Below are 21,207 nucleotides of genomic sequence, written 5' to 3'. Positions count from 1 at the left end.
CGGTCTTGAGATTAATCAGCATGGTTTTAGCCTGTGAGAAGCCATCTGAAGAGGATGGAATGCATCAGCTGACAAGAATCCCCACTTCAGTTTCACAGAGAAGGGTAGGTGTGAGGGACTTCGCTTCTACCCTCATCATCTCAAAAACAAGAAACTGCAATATTGGAGTTTGTTTTCTGATATTATTCTACATCTGTCTAATCTGATGAGGGCTACTGAGAAACAACAAGCAATACCAGCACTAATAAGGTTTTTATTTTTGGCACACTGTGTTCAGCAGCCAGTTGTATAATGGGTTACATGGCAGCAGCTAATGATCAGATAATTATGGGGCAAAAATGCCCTAAACAATACAATCTCCTGCTTTTCAAATAACAACCACAAGAACATTAACAGTATATAAGTTGTAAATAATTCTTCAGCAACTTCTATGACTAAAACAGTATCTTCAAGCTCTGCTTAGATGAAACCATGCATATTTATTTACACAGGGAACTCATCAAACTCCTGCTTCAACAGATGGGACAGCATTAATCCTTGCTCCTTCCACACAGCCCATTCACAAGTTAAACACTTTAGCACAGCACTGTTTTGCCTGTTTGCTTTACGTTTAATCCTTTTTTATTCTTTCCAGTTTTAAATATAACCAACACAAGCAGGATTCTTTCACCTTCTTTCCAGGCTCACTACAACTGCCAGTAGTTAAACCAAACCAACTAGTCCTCATTTGTTCTGTCTCATGTAGCACCCAATGGCAGTAGGTGCAGGGGCAGTGTGCAGTACATGTAATGCAGTCCCATGGTCTATGCACACAGCTCACACAGCCACTCCAGTCTCAGTACCCACTACCCCTCACACATCACACACACTCCTTCTGTTACTGTCTAACACTTAAGACAACAGACTTAAAACTTCAGAGCATTTATACCCATTGCCTATCTAATCCTCAGAGAGACCCTGAGGGAGATGCTATTGTCCCATTTTACAGATGGGAAAATTGGGGCAGGAGTATTAATGACTTGTCCAATACTGCAAATAAAAGCCCATCTAAAAGTTTCCACTTCAATATTATGGTTGTAAATTGGTTGTATCTAAAGTACCAAAATCATGGCAACAAGAAGCCATGCTTCAGAATGCTAAGACTTCATTATTATTATTATTATTATTATTATTATTATTATTATTATTATTTCTACAGACTACAAATCAAATATGTTAGCAGAAGTTTTTGCTTTATACCAAGAAGTGAGAGATTACAGGTGAAACATGGGATTAAGAAATGACAGTAGAAATAATTCAAAAGCCAGCCAGTGATGAATTCTGTTTAATACTAGAAAAGCTAAAAATACACTCTTCAGACCAAAAAGTATTAATTAAAAAAAAAAAAAAAAAAAAGAACAAGACATTTCAGAATGGTTTAAGATGACATTATGTTGTTTTATTTCATATTTCACAAAAGAAATACTTTATAAAACTAAAATCAGTTAACCCAGCCACTATCAACAGAGGGTGGTACAAGCAGAAGACACTAGGTCAGAACCTGCAGTGAAGAGCCATCTGTTCCTGTCACTGGAATGCTCCTGTACTACCAGAATACTTCACTGGGGGATGGAGAGAACCGCGGGCTTACAGCAGTTCTGAGAAGCACAAGAGCTCCTCCTAGTTGGTGCTTTGTTGCTACCCAGGTCTCCTCTGTATCATAAGTGTAACAAGGATTTACTGATTTCGGAAAGGACAGATCCAGCATAGCAAAGGCAAGAAATTTTTCGATTGAATTTTATGCAAATTTCCTTTAAAAAGGTACTACTGTATTTTAAAAATCAGACCATCAAACTGATTACTTAGCTAACTTATGTGGGACTTCCAGTCTCATTTCTGAAAGGAAAATGAATACACAAGGCTTATACAAGCCCTGAGCTAAATAAAATATACAGGGGCTTTGGGTTAGATATTCATGTGTTTTCCTGAGCTTTGATTATGGGAGAGCAGGAATGGGAGGATTTGTTCAATTATTGTTAAGGAATTCTATTCCCTGTCCCCCCCATTCCAATTTTTTCATTGGGTGGCAAGACTGGAGGTGAGAGGGAATAAAGTAAAGCAATAATCTTAATGCTTTACTGAGGTTCTGATAGAGCGGGCCACAGAACCCTGCAAAAATATAAACAAAGTACTTGCCTAGGGCCAGCTTTGCCTGTTTTTATCATGCCCAAGTTACGGCTGTTCAATACAGCAGCATCTGTCAAACCATCCACCCTTCCCCCAAGACTCCTCTCTCCTCTGAAGAGTACATGATGGCAAGAATCCTTCCTTCTACCTTTTCCTTTCTGAAAAGGGCAGGGCAGTAGGAGAGAGAAAGAAAGAAAAAAAACAAACCAACAACAAAACAACAAGAAACTAGATTATTTCAAAGATGGGCAACTTTCCCTTGTAGAACAGACCTTCCCCTCTAAAAAGGGATGTTTATTCGCTCCTGTAACCCACGATAAATTAAAACCAAGTAAGAAGTCTCTGGTTTGACACAATAAATACTTAGAATATAGCAAATTAAAAAAAATAGTTACAAAACCCTCAATGGAATTCTCTTCCCAACCTAAACTGCAGACAGATTCTTCACAGATAAAAAGTATCTCCAAAATCAGCTGCAGCTCCTCTCCTCTCCCTGTTCACTAGGCTTGGTCAACAAGTGCTATCACATACCCTTTGGAATACTGTTAAGACAAAAACAATAAAAGCACAAGAAATCTACTCCTAAATTTGTTTTTTTTTTATACTGCCAAGGGTGTAGAAAGCAACCATCTGTGGGGAACCCTCACTGTAGTGCACAGTGACAGTCACAGCATTACAGTTAACATGGACAGGGAAGACTAGGGGGAAAAACAGCCATAGGGAAGGAAGGAGATAGAACCCATAAATGTTGGAAAAGGAAAAGATAAGCAAGAAAGAGACAGAAAAAGACCAGTTGAGTCCAGCTGGACTTCCCAGTTCTGGCAGCAGAGCAATGAGATGTTGAACAGGAAGAGTTCCTTGGGGCCTGTCATAACTAGGAATGTTGTTGGCATTTTATTCATCACTGACAGTGAGGAACCAGAAGTTAACCCTCTCTGACACTGACACGTGGCTCTGCCAGTGAGCTGTGGATGATCCCAATAATTGACTCAACACCATCTCCCTCCAGCAAGGTGCGGTGATCCCCTTCAATGACATGGACAGACACTTTCCCATCGCATACCTGTGTAAGTACAAAAAAGAAAAACTTTTCATTCTCAATATAAAACTAGCTGGTCACCCAGCCACTTCGAGTTTCTTAGTCTTCTAAGTTACTCATAATTTAGACCACTGTCTCTACCAACCTCAGTTAAAAACAGCTCCAGTTTTACTCTGACACATTTTCACAGATCAGTTGTGGGGCACTGTTTGGAACCAGTGTTTTAAAGCACAATAGTGTGACTGCCTGACAGGTGATCCGCTCAAATATAAGCTGGGCTAGAAGTTAACCAACCTAGTACCAAAAGAGTAATTTACCTACAATATCAAAGAATGAATGATAAAGTAGCTACTTCCAAGCCCTTAAGTAAACCAAATAAACACCCCCCACCTTCCTCACCACCTTTCTCCCACCACCAGAAATCCTCCTTTAAGGTCATCATGTAGCTCCAATAACACAGAAGTTAGCCTAGAATTAATAATGACTAAATTGGACATCTGAAAGGATAGGAGATGCCAGAAGTAGGAAGAGAATTCTGAAAATCACTTCCTTTTCTCTGGTATTTGCACCAACTTAAGCCTTTTATGTGAGCAGGGGCTAAAGAACAGTGACCTAATCTGGACTACGGGCCAAACCCCAACCTTTTTTAGCCAAGAAACCCACTTCTAACTACTAGCTTCTAAGTGATAAAAAGAGAAAAAGCTGCCTTTATTATCATAAGTCTGACACTTGCTCTTCAGAAGGCTGCCCTCATTCAGTGAATTAACTTCAGTGTCTACAGTAAAAAGAGGCTGAAAGCCACTCTCTTAACATTGTTATTACCTGAAGTGATTCTACAGAGCTGCAAGAATCAGTTATAGAAAATTCATCCTACATATAGGTGTCCTGGCATGACTTTCTGACCCTTGCTACCCACAGAAAATGCCTGGAACCAATAAATTTATTTGCTTTTGCAGACTTCTAATTCTTGCTAGAGCACGACGAACATTTCTTTAAGGCTAGTTTTGCCCTTTTTTTCTCAGTAAGGATGATTTCCCATGATTTCCTTTGGCTTCCCCAGATATAAGAAAACTCAACAGTCACCAGTAGGCCTGAGACTGACCTCTGAGAGTTTATAGTCTCTACCTAGACCTTCCTCGTATTCATTGTGAGACTTTGCCCGCATCAGTGTCACGTTCCCATGATACTTGGAGTCTGGTATATACTTGTCAGCAGCCTTCAGCTTATGGTAAAATGAAGTAGCAGCAAAGCTGAGTGCTTCACGATTGATGTTTGTATGAATCTCAGTTATTAGGTCTACAGCAGCATTCACACGAGCCTCCAGATCTTTGAGGGGCAGAAGAACCTCCAGCAGCTGAAAATATTAACATTTTTTCACATTAGTCTCAATAGCTAAGAATCCATCTCCATTAAACAGAAAAATATACACCCTCCTGTGCAGTATCAAGACATATGGATCTTGAAAATAAGAAATGGTACCTTATTGTATTCAGTGCCTGTAAATTGCTGAACAAAGGCACACAATGCTTCAGTCTCCAGGGCAGCCTCATTTCCTTGGGTCAGTTTGGCTCTGTAGCTCTGGAGCAGACAAGAATACAAAGTGAACGTGAAAGGGATTAGCCTGATGTTAAAAGTTAGATAAAAACAATTGTAGAACCAAAGATGTGAACTGTGAAAAAAATGAAGGGGGGAAATCTTTTCAGGACAGATCAGAAAGCAAATCCACAGGTGGCAACTGCCAAGAGCCTAGTATTCTCTAAAGTACAATGAAAATGAAAAGGAAGCCTTAAGTAAGGTTTCCTCATACCACTACAAAAGCATCGTGACTTGCAGGCACAAGGATCTTCCAGAAGTCACACTAACATTATGATTTATCATAGCAAGAGCAGCATTTGTGCCTGAACTCCTGTCATTTAACCATGACCACCTCTCACGTACTTCTACCCTTCAGCCATCTCCAACCATCCACTGTCTACAGCTGTCTTCCAAAATGCCTATGAATAAAAGTCTGTCAACTTTTCATCACACTGGTCATATCTAGAATAGTAAGCTTTGAGAAAGATGAGCCCTGATGAGAGAGGATGGTCCCCAGAAAGAAGATTCTCTTTGTGCCCCTTACCTGGGTATATGCTGCCACAAAGGAATGAGACCCATCAAAAAGGAATAAACTGTTGAGTGCATGGGAAGCATTTTGTTGTGCTTGCAGCTGGGAACACATTTCAAAGGCTACACAGGCACCAAAAGAGTATCCAGCAATGCGATAAGGTCCTTCAGGCTGTATCTGCTTCATGCAATCAATGTAATAGGCTGCCAGGCTTTGGATACTGTCCAAAGGAGCGGCTAGAACATAGAAGTGAGTTAGCAAGACTGGTGAAAAGACACTGGCAGAGACAAATTATGTTTTCATGCAGTCAGAAACAATCCTGTTGGAAACATCCAGGTTACTTTGCAGGTAAATTATTAAATTATGGTTAACAACTTACAGTTAGGACAAGTAATAGCAATATTTCTGCTTTCTAAGGACAGGTTGAACAGGACGCTTTGACTTTTGCATACATAAACCCTTCAATTTAATCTATTATTCCTCTTGATACTGGGGATGTTTGACTTGACCCTCTGCACTAATAGGCCTGATACTTGTTCCTTCAAGTTTAATAGTCTAGAAACAAAGCCCTCTCTAAAAGCAACTGCAGTTCAAAATGTTATGTTTGCAAATTCAAGATGCTGAAGACCTGAGATACCTTTTGTGCACTGGAGCCCATAGCAGGGCATGTGAAGTCTGGAGGCCAGAGTGTAGAAAACGGCAATGGATCCTTCAATGGGGTGAACAAGGAAAAGAGGGCGCTCCATGCTCTGAACATCATTGAGACGAGTGATTGTTGGCCCTTCTGGGTTCACCAGTAAGTTGTTCAAATCTAGTTTTGGAGGTTTGCCTGGGCCTGTCTTCATCAGTGGGGATGACTTCAGCTCTTTGAAGGAAAGCACACCAGACAAACACAATTAGCTTCAGGGTCAGTCTTGGTCATGTAGCCAGAGTCCTAAAGGACTCAGGGCTAGGGCTGCCCTAGATTAGCCTGTTGCCTCACTACATCATCAGGTCATAGATACAGAGATCTTCCCACTGTCAGTTGCTCTGTAGCAACTGCATATGCTTTTAGCTTTCTGTAAGCATGACATTACATTGATAATTCCCCAGACAAGTAAAAGGTCTCAAATTGCATCCCACGCATAGCTGCATAACAGTACTCATGCCTCTAGCCAAGCAAGAAAGCAGATTTCACCCTTGCCATGCTCGTGCACCCTGCCCCCAGAAATGATGGGCCTGTCCTAGTGGGCAATACACTTCTGTGACATGTCACTTAAAAGCTGTTCAATTATAACTTTATTTCATGATCTGACAGAGGTTTATGTCACTAAAGGTGAAAGCAACAGATTGGAAGCTTAATTATTTGGTCTCAGGTTGACTGTGGCAACCCTAATCCAGGCACTCTACCCTCTGCTGTCCTGGACTTGGAAGAAAGTTCCCGCAGTTTGTTGATCGTAAGGAGCCGGATTTCTCTCATGGTCATAACGATGTCATAGTCTCTCTCCAGTGTCTGGCGCACCTCCACACCCATCAAGGAATCCAAGCCCAAGTCAGCCAAAGAACTCTCAGCATTCAGACTACTCACATCACGGACCCCTGAGAACAAAAGAGCATACTAGCAAAAGGCCAATTTCTTTTCAGCTCTAGGCCTCTCTAGCAGCCTTCTCCACTTTCTTCTATCTCCTAAAATCTCAATAAACTGCAGCTGTAGACCTGTAGTTTACCTTCCAGGATCATCTAGTAATTTTATAAATCACCTCTTCTACAACCCCCACCTTGTCATATTGGATCTAGTATTTTGAGTACATATTAAATATGCACAGATTTATGACAGGGGATACATCAGTCTCAACTAAATGGCTGTGAATATTTTCACATCAGCTCTAGATCAAGTACTGAACAGTCAGCTAGACAGATTCCACACACTGGAGGCTCTAACTGAAACTGCAGTCCCAGACCTAATACAACTAATCCTCAGCTAAAATAAGATGAAAGTTATCAGTGTCAGAGCTGGTTGACTGCAACACTTGATGTCTATGACATGGGAGAAGGAGGTGATGCATTCAGGCTTCATTTGCCTTTCCCCTTCAGTTTTCACACTGTTCAATCTCTCACCCATTTCTTACCTGTCAAAGGCCTCTCCTAATAACACCTGCATCTGCAGCTCTTTGTCCCCTCCACCTCGTGTTGCCCCATGTTGCCACCCTTCCCACTATCAGGCTTCATTACCAGCTCCTCCCTTTACTGCTTTCATCTCTTCCAAACTAACCCTATAGCTGGTGCGGTTTCCCAGACCTATCGCTTCTAAAAGTCACATCTGCTCTAAGAGATCAGATTTGTTGTCAGTGAGTTGCACACAAGCCTTAAGTAACACTCAGGAGACTGTCTTTCATTTATCAGTACCTTTTTTGGTAGAAAACAAAGGATCAAGAGACAGTTCTGTCTGCAAAAGAGACAATTGAATGGGACATAGTAGACTTAGCAGCAATTATTCACTACCAACACAAAAGTAAGAGACACAATGGTAAAAGAAAGATTCAAGACAGACAGAAGGACGTGGCACTTGCTATGCATAGTTAAGCTATGGTTACTAGATGTTCACATGGGATGACAGAGCTGGTAAGCGAATACGCTACCAGTTAAGCAACAAGTAGAGAAAAGCTGCTTTTTGTGGCATAGGGACATACTAAGGTGAATGTTTGAAAGCTGGAATAGTACTCATAAAGTTAGTTATGTATTTGCTGTCTTATGTGCTGTCCCAGAATTTTGCTCGAGACCTGTTCCTGTTGATTGATTCTCCATTTGGAGAAAGGAACCAATTCACTCTAAATAAAACCCAAGATACTGGAGTATATATGTGCATCTACGTAAACGCAGTAACAGAGAAAAACCCATACAAGAAACAGTCATTATTTGAGAGAAGGAGCAGTGAAAAGGGAAAAAAAAAAGGCAAACAGTTTCACAACAGCAACATTTCCACATCACAGAATATAAGGAAGAGATGCTGAACAGAGCACCTAAATTGCACCACTGCTTTCCAAAAGTAATGAGAGTAGGCACCATCCAGTAGTGCTTGAGTGACAGCACTCACCCAGGATGTGAGCAACAGCTTCTACAAGATCCCGCTGACTGCCTCCTTCAGCTTTCACTGAGACCTTCTCTGCTAGGACAAAACTGGATGTGACAGGATGAGGCTGATTCAGGAAGACATCGAGTACCTCCAGGCATGAACTCATTTGTTGGGGAATCGTTCCCCCCACCACAATGTCTTTGTTTCCCATTGTCTTCATCAAGATGCCCACATCACCAATGGCTCCCCACTGGATTGCCAAGCCTAGAGAAGAAATTAGAAGAACACACTAAGCAGCTAACTAAAGCACATGGCAGCAACAGGAGTTAATAAAAAAGAGAATTAATAACATGCTATGCTAAGGCCTGCATTTCCTTTGTACTGATAAATGCTCAGTATTCATTCACACATGAATGACTCAGGGTAACATAGGGTAACAGAGCAGAAAACAACCTACAATATACTTTATCACTCCAGATAAGCACACAGGTTTCTGGTGAGCTGGTCCTCATCTGGATGTTCGGCAAGATAGTTTATACTATGCAAGGAGTCATCTCACCTGGGAGCCCATCATGATGTCGCTGCTCACAGATACGCTCCATGGTAGAATTGGCAAAGCCGTAATTACTTTGCCCGGCATTTCCTCTTCCACAGCTTACAGAGGAGAACACAACAAAATAGTCCAGGTCCGGACACTTCTTACGAGTCACCCTTGGAGCACAGCAGAAGAGAGAAACCCCATCAGAAAAACCTGCCAATTGTATTATTATTGAAGGCTAGTGCAAGACTAAAATAACAAAGTTGGATCAGTTCCGTAACTTTAAAAGCAGTTCTTGTTTGTCCCTTCTACAAACACTTACCAATCCAAATGAAGGGTGCCTGAATACTTTGGCTTGTTGACCTCCAAGAATAGTTCTGGGGTCTGATTTTCAATCATGCCATCTCTAAGGACCTGTGGGGAGTGGAGAGCGGGATTAAAAAAGGAAGTGTATTTTCATGATCTCCAGTTTCTCTGTGTAAATATGCCACATGGCTTGATATATGAGAGGATATTGCTACACAATGTATTTTTGTAACTTTGCAATACAGACATATCCTGAATATCCCAAAATATGACAACATGGCTTTTGCCAAGTCTGCTTTTTTCAGTATCTTTTCTGTATTGACACTGCAGAAATTCTGACAAGTTCTGCATGGGATTGTTCTTGTCCACAGGCTAGGGCAACATTTGTCTTACCACAGAACTGAGCTCACTCGCCAAATACTGTTGCTTCTCACATCAAGGGAACAGACCCTTTAGTCACCAGGTAAGACCAAAGCATGGTGTCCTTTGAAACACAGAGACCTTAACTAAGGTCTCTTACTAAGGCCTGACTGCCTTTAGTAAAAAAAGTCATGTGAATGGATGCTGTTTCTTACAAGTCCTGAGCATTTTTGTCACTTACCACAGCCAAATTAAAGATGCCTCCAACTGGTCCAAGCTGCAAAGCTTCTTCTATCAATAGCTGTGTTCCTTCTAGTGTTCCAATATCACTGGTAGATACCAGCACTTTGATTCCCAGTGCCTTCCACTCTTCAACACGTTTAGCCTGGTAGCCTAGAAAAAATAAAGGTGGACAGTGCCTGGGATGAAGAATCCCAACCATAAGGCTTTGGTTAAACTTTATGCTTTTCTGACTAGATAGGGACTGAACAGTAAGTTCAGCTAAGTTATTCCTGATTCAGCTACAAGATAAAAATTGGACAAAATCTGAACAGTAGCTACAAATCATTTGAATTTCAGAAATTCTAAACAGACAAAGTGGAGAACAGCATTGGGAGAAACTAAGGGCTGGGGTAGTGGTAGGGGAAAGGAAGGAAAACTACAACTGTGAAGACAACTGAACAAAAATTTGGGTACTGAGACTGGGAAAATTGGCTAGATTAGAGCAAAGCAACAGATTATAGGAGCACAGACAGATCTTGAAAAGTAGTAGTTGACCTATGTATTTGTACACGTAAGTGGTGTGATTGTGAACTTGCCAAAAGAGAAAAGGAACTTGTAGAGACAGAGAGAAGCTGTGTTATGACTGAATTTGTATGAGGAAATAATGAAGACTACAGCTGATAAATCTCAATGCTGCCACTGTAATCAAACTAATGCCTTAAATCTGAGTAAAAATGTTTATGGATGCTATCAGACAGCAAGGTCCATCTTTACAAATGAGCTATCTAAGGAGCAAGAGTGAGCATCCACACATGTACCTTGAGGGACAAAGTATCTTTAACAAGGACTGTTTAGGCCCCTCCTTGTGGCATGTGATCTAACATGCTACAGCCAGTGGACAAGTCAGTGAGGTAGCCACACTTTGCAGAGGGCATAAAGGTAAAAGAAAGGCTACAGAAAAAACTCAGTATAAGGGAGAAATTGGCTTGATAGAATTAGGAAGCATGAAAGGGGGAAAGTAGTAGTTAGAAAAAAAGGTCAAGCTAAAAGACAGTTCCTCTTTTACAATAAAGGAGACAACAGCTTGAAGTGAGATAATACAGGAAAGGAATGAAAAGAGATCAAGACATTATTAGTCACCAATAGGATACTGAAAAACTGAGGAAACTACAAACCGAGATCTGTTGAAAGGCAGTCATGTTCCCTGTTCCCTTACAATTTTTGCTTACCAGTTCGTATGCCAGAACGAGATGTCAGTATAATTTTCTGTGCTCCTCTCTCAACTAGCCACTGTGCCAGCTCCAGCCCAAATCCTCCTAGGCCCCCTGTGATGATGTAAGACTTGGTAGGTGGACAGGAGGTGCGGGAGATTGCAGAGATTTTAACTGGTTCAGACTTTCTTAAAGGATACTCCTTTTCCTCTTCTTGAACCTTCCCTCACAAAAAAAAGAGAAAAACAAAACAAAACAAACAAATAAAAACCAAAAACCAAGCAGAAACAACATACACACACAAAAAGGTAGTTACAATGTAGTTACAATCAGATAATCAGATACATAATGCATTTCTTATCTTTCCATGCTATGCTTCTCCAGTCAATGGGAATGAATCTTGTAGAACCAGTGCCAGACTTGACAGTTAGAACTGTGACAGTGTCAGCAGTAAAAACTGACCCTGTGCTGCCCTACTCATAGAACTTCAACCCAAAATATACCACAATATCCAACAGTCACTAGAGGATGGCTAGACACAGAGAATCAAAATCATTCTCATTACCTTGATCATAACTTTGCCAATATGTTTTCCTTGTGCCATGAATCTGAAGGCAGCTTCTACCTCTTCTTTGTTGAAGACTGTACTCTTCAGGGGCTTTACTACACCATCTCTTATGCCTTTCTTCAACAACTCTGATACTACTTCCCACTCTTGGTTTCCCTCATCGAATATTGAGTCTAGTAGGATCCCATGAAATGCCACATTCTTGAGGAAGAGAGACATTCCTAGAAAAAGCAACTTGGTTATGACTTGATGCTGCTGACATTTCAAAATGGAGCCTATCCATTTTCTGCTTCAGAAACATTTCTGGGCAGATCACAGGAGTAAAGCAGTTGGATGCTTGAACTCTGCATTTTCCAAACTCATTCTTGCATATACTCTCCAACACATAACACTACATTGCTCTCTTGCAAGCAGACCAGTTTCACAGAAACTGCACTCCAAAAAATTGTGTGTTGAGAGGACAAGCTACATCATGATATAAAAAAGGACTTTTTTTTTGTCTGGTAACAGCTGAGTTAAGAGTCACAGGGGAGCTAGAATTCTACATACATCATGTCTATCTCCATAGGAGACTCTTCCTCATAGCAAGGCTTTCCAATACAATAGGATCTTTTGAAATTTAATTAGAATAAGGAAGCAGGCTTTTGATGCTATATGCAATCCTTCTACAACAGGAGAACATTGCTGTACATTGCATTTCACTAACACATATAATGTTCAAAAAATTTTTCCCATCCAAGAGAAATCCAGGGTTAGCTTGACCTGTGCCTTCAAAACTGGTAGATGTTGTTGCCTTGAGGGACAAGAGGCCTTGCAGAAGGGTCTGGATAGACTGAACACTGGGCAATCATCAGTGATATAAAATTTAACAAATGCCAATTGTGCACCTGAGACCAAGTGATACCACACGCAAGTGGTAAATTTTGGGGAGGCTGGAGAGCTGTCCTGCAGAAAACGACCTGAGGGTGCTGGTGAGCAGCTAAAACCTAGTGAGAGGTATTTCTTGGTGCCCCATCTTACCAAGTTGACTGTTGTTAGACAGATCAAATTTGCCTATTTCCAAGAAGCGCCCATGTCGAGCAAGACAACGCAAACTGGCTTGGAGCTTCTCCTCTGCCAAGGAATTTAACACGAGGTTGACACCTGCAACGAAAGGAAAAGCACAAACTTAACTCTGCCGAGAGCCTAACCCTGTCTTCTAGCAACTCATATTGTCTTTAGAATGCACAACTGCATAATGTGGCTTAGCTGACAAAAACAGGAAAAATATTTCTTGAACTTCACCTTTTCCATTAGTAGCTCGAAGTATATGTTGCTCAAAGGTAGTATCTCTGGAGCTGGAAAAGCTATTAGCATCTAGCTGTGGGAATCTTGCTTGGAGATACTTACGTTTCTCAGTGGAACCTGGAAGCAGAAGACAGGTTGAAAGATGTCACTAATTTTATTTTTATGATGAAATAGCCCATTTTCCACTGTACATCTTTCCACCAAGAACTGTAAGTCTGAGAAGCCACCACTAAGCTTTCAGTCTCTCAAGATGTCAGACTTTAGGAGAAAGGCTGTCTGTGTGCTATTGCTCATTTATGAGATAGAACAAGGACCAGAAATAGACCAGAGTCTTTCAATGGACAGGCACTGGATTCATATTACTAAATTAAAAATGAGGAAGCCATGATCTTCTTCCATACTTTTGATTATATAGTGTACAAAGACAGATAAATTTGACTGTGCTGTAGAATTTCCAAGCACAGAGTCAGTAGCTGTATTCAACATGTAACCTTGTCTCAGCCTGGAAACTAGATCAAAGCTACAGCAGATCATATTGGGGGGAAATAGATATATATCTAAATAGGTATACTTATATATGTGTGCACACACATGCTTCCTCTATTTATTATTAGCTATAATCTATTTCTCCCCATGACTTTGGGCCCTCAGTACTCACCCACAGTAGCAAAGACACGGCAGCCCATGCTCAGGGCAATGGCAATGGCTGCTTGGCCCACACCTCCTGAGCCAGAGTGAATAAGGATACTCTCACCCTTCTTCATACCACCTCGAACCACCAAAGCATAATAAGCAGTGGCATAAACCACAGGCACTGAAGCTGCTTCTTCTAGAGTCCTAAGGAGCAAAGTGGAAGAGGTATCTTTAGCCTTTGGAAAGACTACTAGATTGTCATGATGAAATTTGCTTTTCTGCCATAGAAAGGTTCCATTGCTGAGATAGATAAGAAAGTATAGGTGGTTGTCAATCATACAGCAGACTACCACAGCCAAGCACAGGCAAGTTTCATCATTCTGCAAAAATATTTTAACCAGTAACATAAGCAACACTGATATCCCAGTGTATACTGAAACATGTGAAGCTAAGAGCCCATAAAAAGATAAAAACCTTGTGCAAGCCACTGTACAAAAACTAGTGCTGAAATCCTGTCATGAATCTAATCCAAAATGCTACAGTTGCTTGGGACACTACAGCCCTATTAATATTTCCCAGAGGGGAATGTACCCATTGTGCAGAGCACTCAGGTTTGATCGGGGCTGTCATCACCCTCAGGCAGGAAGGCAAATCTTAACCAGCAAGAGAAGCTGACCTACCAGTTTTCAGGCACCTCCCAAAGAAACTTCTTTTCACAGTCTACCACTGTGGCCAGCCCCTTTGCTGGCAGCAATCCCATCACTCTTCTCCCAGCCAGGTCCCGTCCTGAGAACTCCATGCCCAGCATACATTGCTGCAAAGCCCAGTTACCTGAAAGAACATCAACACCTTTCATTAAAAAAAAATAAATTCTCTTCAAAAATTTCTTTACTACAGCAGCAGTCCCTGAGAATCTAAACCCCACAGACAAGAAGAGTGCTGGGATTTGTCTATTCTGTACACAGTTCATAAGTTGGAGTTGTCACTCCAAGTGTAGCGGAAAAGGACTTGGTCTCATTAAATCTGAAGTATTTATCCTTGATGATATTGCTTTAGTTTCCAGATTTATCTGAGAGATTTCATGAGAACATTTTGTTTTAGAGGCAATTCTGTCCCTCAGAAAAAGAATGATACATAAACTAGAAATGATGATCACTGCAAAAATATACTGTGAAATATGAATTTTTGCTAAGTCACATTTTAGGCAGACACTTATGCCAGAATCACAGAATGGTTTGTGTTGGAAGGGACCTCAAAGATCATCTACTTCCAGCCTTTTGCCATGGGCAGGGGCACCTTCCATTACGCCAGGTGGTTGAGTCATGAAGGGGAACCCAGCCTTACTCAAATCACTAAATTTTTACATGTTCCACCTCCTCTCTTTTAAATACATACTTTAAAACCATTTCACAGACATTACATTAATTCTTAACTTGCTATGAAGCAAGATAAAACCACTTCCATTTTGTAAACAGGCAACTACTTCATTGTGCATTTTTCTTCCCTGAAATCCAAGCAAGTCCAACAACATGGCAGATGAAACTTCAACATTCTCACCTTCGTATTTACCATGCTCATCTCTGGAGCCTCCTTCAACTTGTTTTAACTCACGCTTGGTATCTATGCAATGCAGCAAGCAACATTTCTCACAGCATGGTATGCTAATTGTGCCATACAAAAAAAAAAATGCAACCATAACTGGAAGTATGGTTGGGAACTTTTGGTGTACAGTCCTGCAGCAGGGCTGCACCTCCTTCTCAAAAGCATGCTTTCTGGCATACAATCTAGCCAGTGCATAACTAATAATCGAGAGATTAATTCTAGAACAATACATAAGTACATTTCCTTCTAATGTAACACACCAGGGATAGCATCTGGAGAAAGCTTCCCCGTAGCCAGCATAATGTCCCGGAAGTTGAGAGATGCATAATAGACTTTGCAGAGTAAAACATTAGGATCAGTTGTGTGGAAGTGTCGAAGTGGGGAGACAATCCAGCGAAGAGACGAGAGATCTCCACGAGTCAGCACATTTACATAGGCATATTCTGTCAGTTCCTGAGGTTGTGCTGCGGAAGAAGGAACAATAAGAACTTACACACATTAACAAAGGTACGTACCTTCCAAAACAAGTCAATTCATTGTGCAATTTCTACCTCCTCCATTTGCTATCCAGAGAGCCCTTTCTTGCTTTGCAATACTACTGGTACCCTACACAGCTTGTCCTTCCTCCTGGCACCACAGTGTGCTACTGTTCACTTTGAACTGGAGCAGAATTCAAAATTGTTTACTAAAAATAATAATAAAAGGTAACTGTAAGAGCAATAGCTACTCATTTTCTATTCAAAGTTCATTCAGATTCAAGGCCTTGCAAGTGATCCTCAGCTCTCAAAGGCTGTACCTTGCTGCAATGGGAGGTGCCTGAAGGAGCCCCACTTTCCGTCACGATACACATTCATCACCAGGTCCTTCTGAACAATCTTCTGCATCTCCAGGGAAGAAAGACTTGTGGGTGGGACAGCAGATGAAGGGTTCAAGTTGGAAATGAACACACACCTGGAGAGAAGAGTTGTCATTTTGTTTGTTTTGCTATAGGCCTGAGAAGAAGCTAACACAAATATTTCATCTGCCAAACGTGGCCCAAGGGCATGCTTACATACCTGATCCGGTGGCCTTCTGCTTCAAGGCGAAGGCAATTCACCATTCCCAAAATTCCAGAGTTCGCACAACTGGTGGCAGTCAACCACACAGGCTTCTCTGATGGGTCAGCCAAGACCTCCTACAGGACAAACCCGAAACTTTTTTACCAGGAACCACGAAGAAAATAGCCCTCATATTCTTGGCAGAGATTAATAACTTCTATTTTATTAAAAGTAACTGAACACACACACACACACACACACACACACACACACACACACACACACACACATTCTTCTTTTTAAATCTTCAAAGTATCTCACCTAGAAAGTATAATGATTTGGAAATTCAGATACCTAGAACACAGGAATTCTCACCTTTAAGGATTCAACCCACTTATAGTTCGTCTCATCTACTGGCAGAAAAATGGGTGTTTTAACAGGGGCTTGCCGACGGCACAGGAAAATAACTGAGCCAAAGAATGACTTCTTCATGGCGACAAGATTCAATGAAGCTTTGCTGAAAAAGTCCTCCCACTGTGCCTGTCAAATCAGGCAAAGCAATAAATTAACAGTCAGAAGTCAACTTTTCTTGAAAACTTGCTCTGACTTGTATCAGTAGAAATACATTTTTGGTTAACATAAGACTGTTTTATCCACTTCTAGACTACTCCTTCTTCCCTAAAAGATCTTCCAAAAGTGGGAGTAAGAGTATCTCAAAGTCCTGGTTAGGGAACCAGTCTCAGCATACTAGCAGGTCACTGAGCAGTGATCATGCCATCAAATTTCATAGGGTATTTGAATGTATCTACCCTATGCCACATAAGTCCTGTTTGCACAGAGATGAAGAGAAGCAAGGGGAGAAGCACCCATATGTCTTAAGTGACACTGAAAAGGCATTTCAGAAAACTAAAAGAATGAAAATACATGTATGGCATATCCAGAAACACTTAAGGATCTACTCTCTGAATGAAAAACAGATGACTGCAGGCTCTCAGAAAAGCATCCATTTGTTTTTCATATGCCAAGCACAGACGAGCAGAAGGTTTTTATAGTGATCACTTATATCAAGGGCCAGGGACAGTGTCTATATCTAGAAAACTTTGAGAACTATATCAAGTCATGCACACTCTTGCCTGACTTGAATAATTTCCTTCAGAGAAGGTGCACTCAACTGACATGTATCTTCTCCCAGGGATTTGCTAATACCAAGCTACTGATACTAATGACAGATCTATGTTTTTTGTTATCAGTGCCAGTAGCATCTCTGTGTCTTCCCTTTATCCCCCTCTTTATTGGGAAAGATGAAGCAAAGAACCTAATATTTCTTCTAAATCCCCTTGAAAAATGTCTGCAGGAAGTGAAGGGTTAGAATTTGTGTAACTGCAAAATTCAAAATCCAACTATCCAACCCGAGAATTATAAACAAAACTCAAAACTCTTAGAAGTGCTACTTTCTTCTTATTCTAAAAGAGGAGAGCTGAGAGGCTACATGTCCTCAAATCAGGAAAAAATAGATAAGCACTGTAGAGGTGCATTTTTCCATTACTGCTTGGTCTAACAGCTACCATGAGAAGATGATGCCCCAGTTTCCAGCCTTACCCTTGCCATTCACTCTCCTCCTCTTTTGCCAGTTTTGGCATTAGTTTACCTGCATACTGGTTTGAAGATATACTGCTGACACTCTTCTCTCCCTCCTCAACTTCTCAGGGCTTATTTTACTATATTTCATTATGGGCTCAGATAATGTAGGAAGGAAGAAAGGAAGAAAGAAAAATCCAAGAGAAAACCCTTCCTTCTGGAGCACTTTAATGCTAGAAGAAATTAACTAGCTTTTAAAATCCCACTCCAAGCAGTAGTATCAAAAGTAAGACAGAGATTCTGACACCGAAGCATTTCAGGTGACATTACAATGACAAAGCTGTACCCCACTCAGCAATGCAGCCCGTGATTTCCATGCTACAGGAATTGTCCTGGCCAGTGTTCTCATACAGACTAGACAGATACACAAAAGACAATGAACTGAATTTCAGTGCATTAAGAAAGGCTTTCCCAACTGAACCTACAGTTTATTCTCTCAACCTAATATGTAGTAATTCGCAAGTTCTCTCTTCTGAAGAAGTGTTTATTAAATATTTCTGCAGAAGGCCTCAATGGAAAGGCATGCAAGCAATGCCTACTATACATTCACCATCACAGCATCTGCATGCAGAAGACTCAGACTATCCATGGTGAAAGTATCTGTCCTTCTAGGAGGCTTACCTCATTCAGGAAGCTGTGTTTCTGCTGCACATCTGGGCTTGTAAGGAAGCTGACAATTTCTCCAAGAGTTTCTCCCTTAAGAAGAGTGTGTAGCAAAACAAACCCTCCTTCTTTCACAGCAGCTGCCAAATTAGAGAGTATTTCACTGGTATTCACTAAAACAGTTGTTGAACAGTTGTATACTACCAGGTCAGCATCGGTCAGATTTCCAGAGGGAAGGCTAGATGGATCCCACTGGCTAGAGACAACGCCAGCATCTTGTAGCTCTGTTTCAATAACTGAAAGATTTTCCAGGATGCAGTCAGTGGCAATGTAGTCCACCTGCAACAGGGGCTGAGCATTCAGAATACTTTTCACACGAGAGAACAGCCGTCCACTTCCTGCATTAGCCTGTGGGAAAAAGAAGGGGAAGGAAAAGGAGAAACGAAATCAAAACATGAGTGATATCCAGAATTATAACTGGAACAACAGAAGTATGGAATCAGGTTACTGGAAGGGTTGGGGACACTAGCTATAGTCCCATCCCAGGCTTCCAACTAACCTCTACTATCTTCATCCTATGACTGATCATGTTCTCCAATGCCACATCCAGACAAGTCCTCAACTCTGCAGAATCTAGCAATCCACTGAGCAGGGGGTCATTTTGGAAGTGCATTTTTTCTCGAATCACAACTTGTTGCAGCTCAGAGTGGAGGTTTCCATTCAGTTCCAGACGGCAGATCTCAGCGAGGATATGCTGAAGGCCCTTCTGTGTGGATGAGGACTCTGCAGCAGCCACTGCAGTGTCTAGTCCAGGGATAACTAATTTGACCCCATGCACTGCCACCTTAGACTGTAAGTTCCGGATCAGACCTATGGAATAGAAGGGGAAATAAAAGGAAGAGTCAAGAATTTCCAAGAATTCTTTTCCTCTTTGCCTCCATTTGCTACACCAGCTGATCAGCATCACATACTACAACATCCTGTATCATCAGCCCAGACACACAGACACAGTCCAGCCTCTGTACATTCACATGATTACACATTGTGCAGTACTTGGCCAAAACAAGTAGCAAAAAAAAGCAAGTTACCTGCGGTAAGACTGATTGAAAGAGGGCAACTAACAGAAAACTTCTGATTGATTTAGGGAACTGTGGACGAAAATTCTGCAGATACAAAACTACAAAAATGCCTTTTTTCTTTATAAACTGATGGGAAATAGTTCATCCTGACTGATGATCACAAACTGGATTACAAAAAATTAAAATGTTTCTACCACAGCCTAGGGAAAAAAAAAACCTCTGGGGGCGGTATTTGGATGCTGCAGGGGAAAACTAGGGGAAAAAAAAATCTTTAAAATCTATTGCCAAATCTAAGAATGATCATGAAGACACTTTACCAATAAAGAACGAAAAAAATTACTGTCTCAAGATGAAGCAAAATTCACCACTAGAGTAAAAATTAAAACAAAGTAACTTTTTTCTCTTGGATGAAAAGGCACCTAAAGTGATTAGTGGATCTAACTGTATCCATAAACACTGTATTTAGCTACCAGTTTCACAACAGATTGAACTGCTTCTATTCTATTCTTTTGGCAAACAATTGTTTTGATGTGTGCCTCGCTAAACCATTTTCCCTGTTTAGATATGTGGCCACAATCAAATGGGAACAAGGATGTCACCTTGCCTATCTTGGCAGTTCACAGGGAAAACCAAAAAAACTCACTTAAGTAAGCTCTCCAGCCAGTGTCTAAAGCAACTAGGTTGGCTTTCTCCTTAAAGATGATTTGTGCCTCTCTGCTTGCAGGAGGAGTTGTACCACCTGACACCATATCCAACTGTTATAGGAAGAGAGATGTCCTTCATGGCTTTTTACTCTTTCCCACATTCTAGAGATCTCAGGCAGAACTAGCTTTTAGCTTCTAGCAGTCACACAGAGAACCCTTGCTGAAGTCTTCTACAGGGACCAATATTTAGTATCTTGGATGTTCTGAAGGAGTACGAACAGCTTCTCTCAGGGTAGAAGATTCTCTAGTATGACAAGAAACCAATTCCACTCTACCTTTGCAGTGCTCCAGATAGGCATGAAGATGGGCACTGGAAGACAAACAGCTACTCTCAGTGTAGGGCACAAAACAGAATTTTTCCAGGGTGGGAGGTGTCTGCTCCTGTTGTCGTCGTGGTGCCACCGTAGCATGAAGACCATTGATTTGAACACCTCCTGCTTTAAGGCTATTAAGGCAGTGGTCCACAGCAACTTCAAAAGCTGAAAGTCAGGAAAGAAATGTAAGTTTGAAAAGAAAAAAAAAAATCTTTTGTTCAAGGTGATCTGATGAACAGTGCTATGTCAGGCTCTTAAAAAGAGAGGTTACAGAGCTGCAGAATAGCATGGAGAGTAAGAGGGCTCACCTCCAAAGTCCATCCTACTACTGCTGAATTCACACATTCACCCAGCAGTCAAAGTAACCAGCAAAAGTTCAAGCATGAGAGACATTACCTTCTATATTGTCCTGGTATTGGCACACCTGCTCTCGATGCAGCACTGGATCAATGCAGACTGAGCGAATCCTCGTGGGCAAGCGCAGACTGCGGCCAGCCTCAGGTAAGATCACCATGTGTAGCAGAGCATCAAGGAAGGTCACCCAGTTCCCATTCCACAGAACCTTCCCTGCACTTGCTGCAGAAGAGGAAGAGAAACCCTCACTATTTCATCATTCATCAGATGCTAGAATGTCACTGTTTATTAAATGACAAGTTTGGTGTGTGTACTCAGCTTCCCCTGTATACTCCACCATACAGTTCTACATTGGAGAGAACAGCTTTGCCAATGCTCTATTAGAACTCT

At 41.3% G+C, this 21,207-nt stretch overlaps 1 protein-coding gene across 1 annotated transcript in view; it reads right to left on the bottom strand.

The window, feature by feature from the left end:
- Window positions 1–1,416: 1,416 nt before the first annotated feature.
- FASN (fatty acid synthase) overlaps window positions 1,417–21,207 on the bottom strand; it is a 41,233-nt gene continuing 21,442 nt past the window's right edge. The window contains exons 20-43 of the mRNA XM_056506054.1: window positions 20,860–21,039; window positions 20,425–20,628; window positions 18,926–19,236; window positions 18,385–18,774; window positions 16,501–16,665; window positions 16,144–16,262; window positions 15,885–16,039; window positions 15,349–15,552; window positions 14,167–14,317; window positions 13,512–13,690; window positions 12,851–12,970; window positions 12,587–12,709; window positions 11,564–11,787; window positions 11,017–11,218; window positions 9,807–9,958; window positions 9,222–9,313; window positions 8,921–9,072; window positions 8,383–8,625; window positions 6,699–6,887; window positions 5,947–6,174; window positions 5,325–5,545; window positions 4,685–4,783; window positions 4,308–4,559; window positions 1,417–3,229 (exon numbers count right to left, since the gene is read on the bottom strand). Coding sequence (XP_056362029.1) covers window positions 3,092–3,229; window positions 4,308–4,559; window positions 4,685–4,783; window positions 5,325–5,545; window positions 5,947–6,174; window positions 6,699–6,887; window positions 8,383–8,625; window positions 8,921–9,072; window positions 9,222–9,313; window positions 9,807–9,958; window positions 11,017–11,218; window positions 11,564–11,787; window positions 12,587–12,709; window positions 12,851–12,970; window positions 13,512–13,690; window positions 14,167–14,317; window positions 15,349–15,552; window positions 15,885–16,039; window positions 16,144–16,262; window positions 16,501–16,665; window positions 18,385–18,774; window positions 18,926–19,236; window positions 20,425–20,628; window positions 20,860–21,039 — 4,493 coding nt within the window. The 3' untranslated portion in view covers window positions 1,417–3,091. The remainder of the gene's footprint in view (window positions 3,230–4,307; window positions 4,560–4,684; window positions 4,784–5,324; window positions 5,546–5,946; window positions 6,175–6,698; window positions 6,888–8,382; window positions 8,626–8,920; window positions 9,073–9,221; window positions 9,314–9,806; window positions 9,959–11,016; window positions 11,219–11,563; window positions 11,788–12,586; window positions 12,710–12,850; window positions 12,971–13,511; window positions 13,691–14,166; window positions 14,318–15,348; window positions 15,553–15,884; window positions 16,040–16,143; window positions 16,263–16,500; window positions 16,666–18,384; window positions 18,775–18,925; window positions 19,237–20,424; window positions 20,629–20,859; window positions 21,040–21,207) is intronic.

Source organism: Oenanthe melanoleuca, chromosome 18 (genome assembly GCF_029582105.1).
Source record: "Oenanthe melanoleuca isolate GR-GAL-2019-014 chromosome 18, OMel1.0, whole genome shotgun sequence".
Classification (NCBI taxonomy): domain Eukaryota; kingdom Metazoa; phylum Chordata; class Aves; order Passeriformes; family Muscicapidae; genus Oenanthe; species Oenanthe melanoleuca.
The sequence above is the reverse complement of the archived record's forward strand: the minus strand, read 5'-3'. Positions and strand labels throughout refer to the sequence as shown.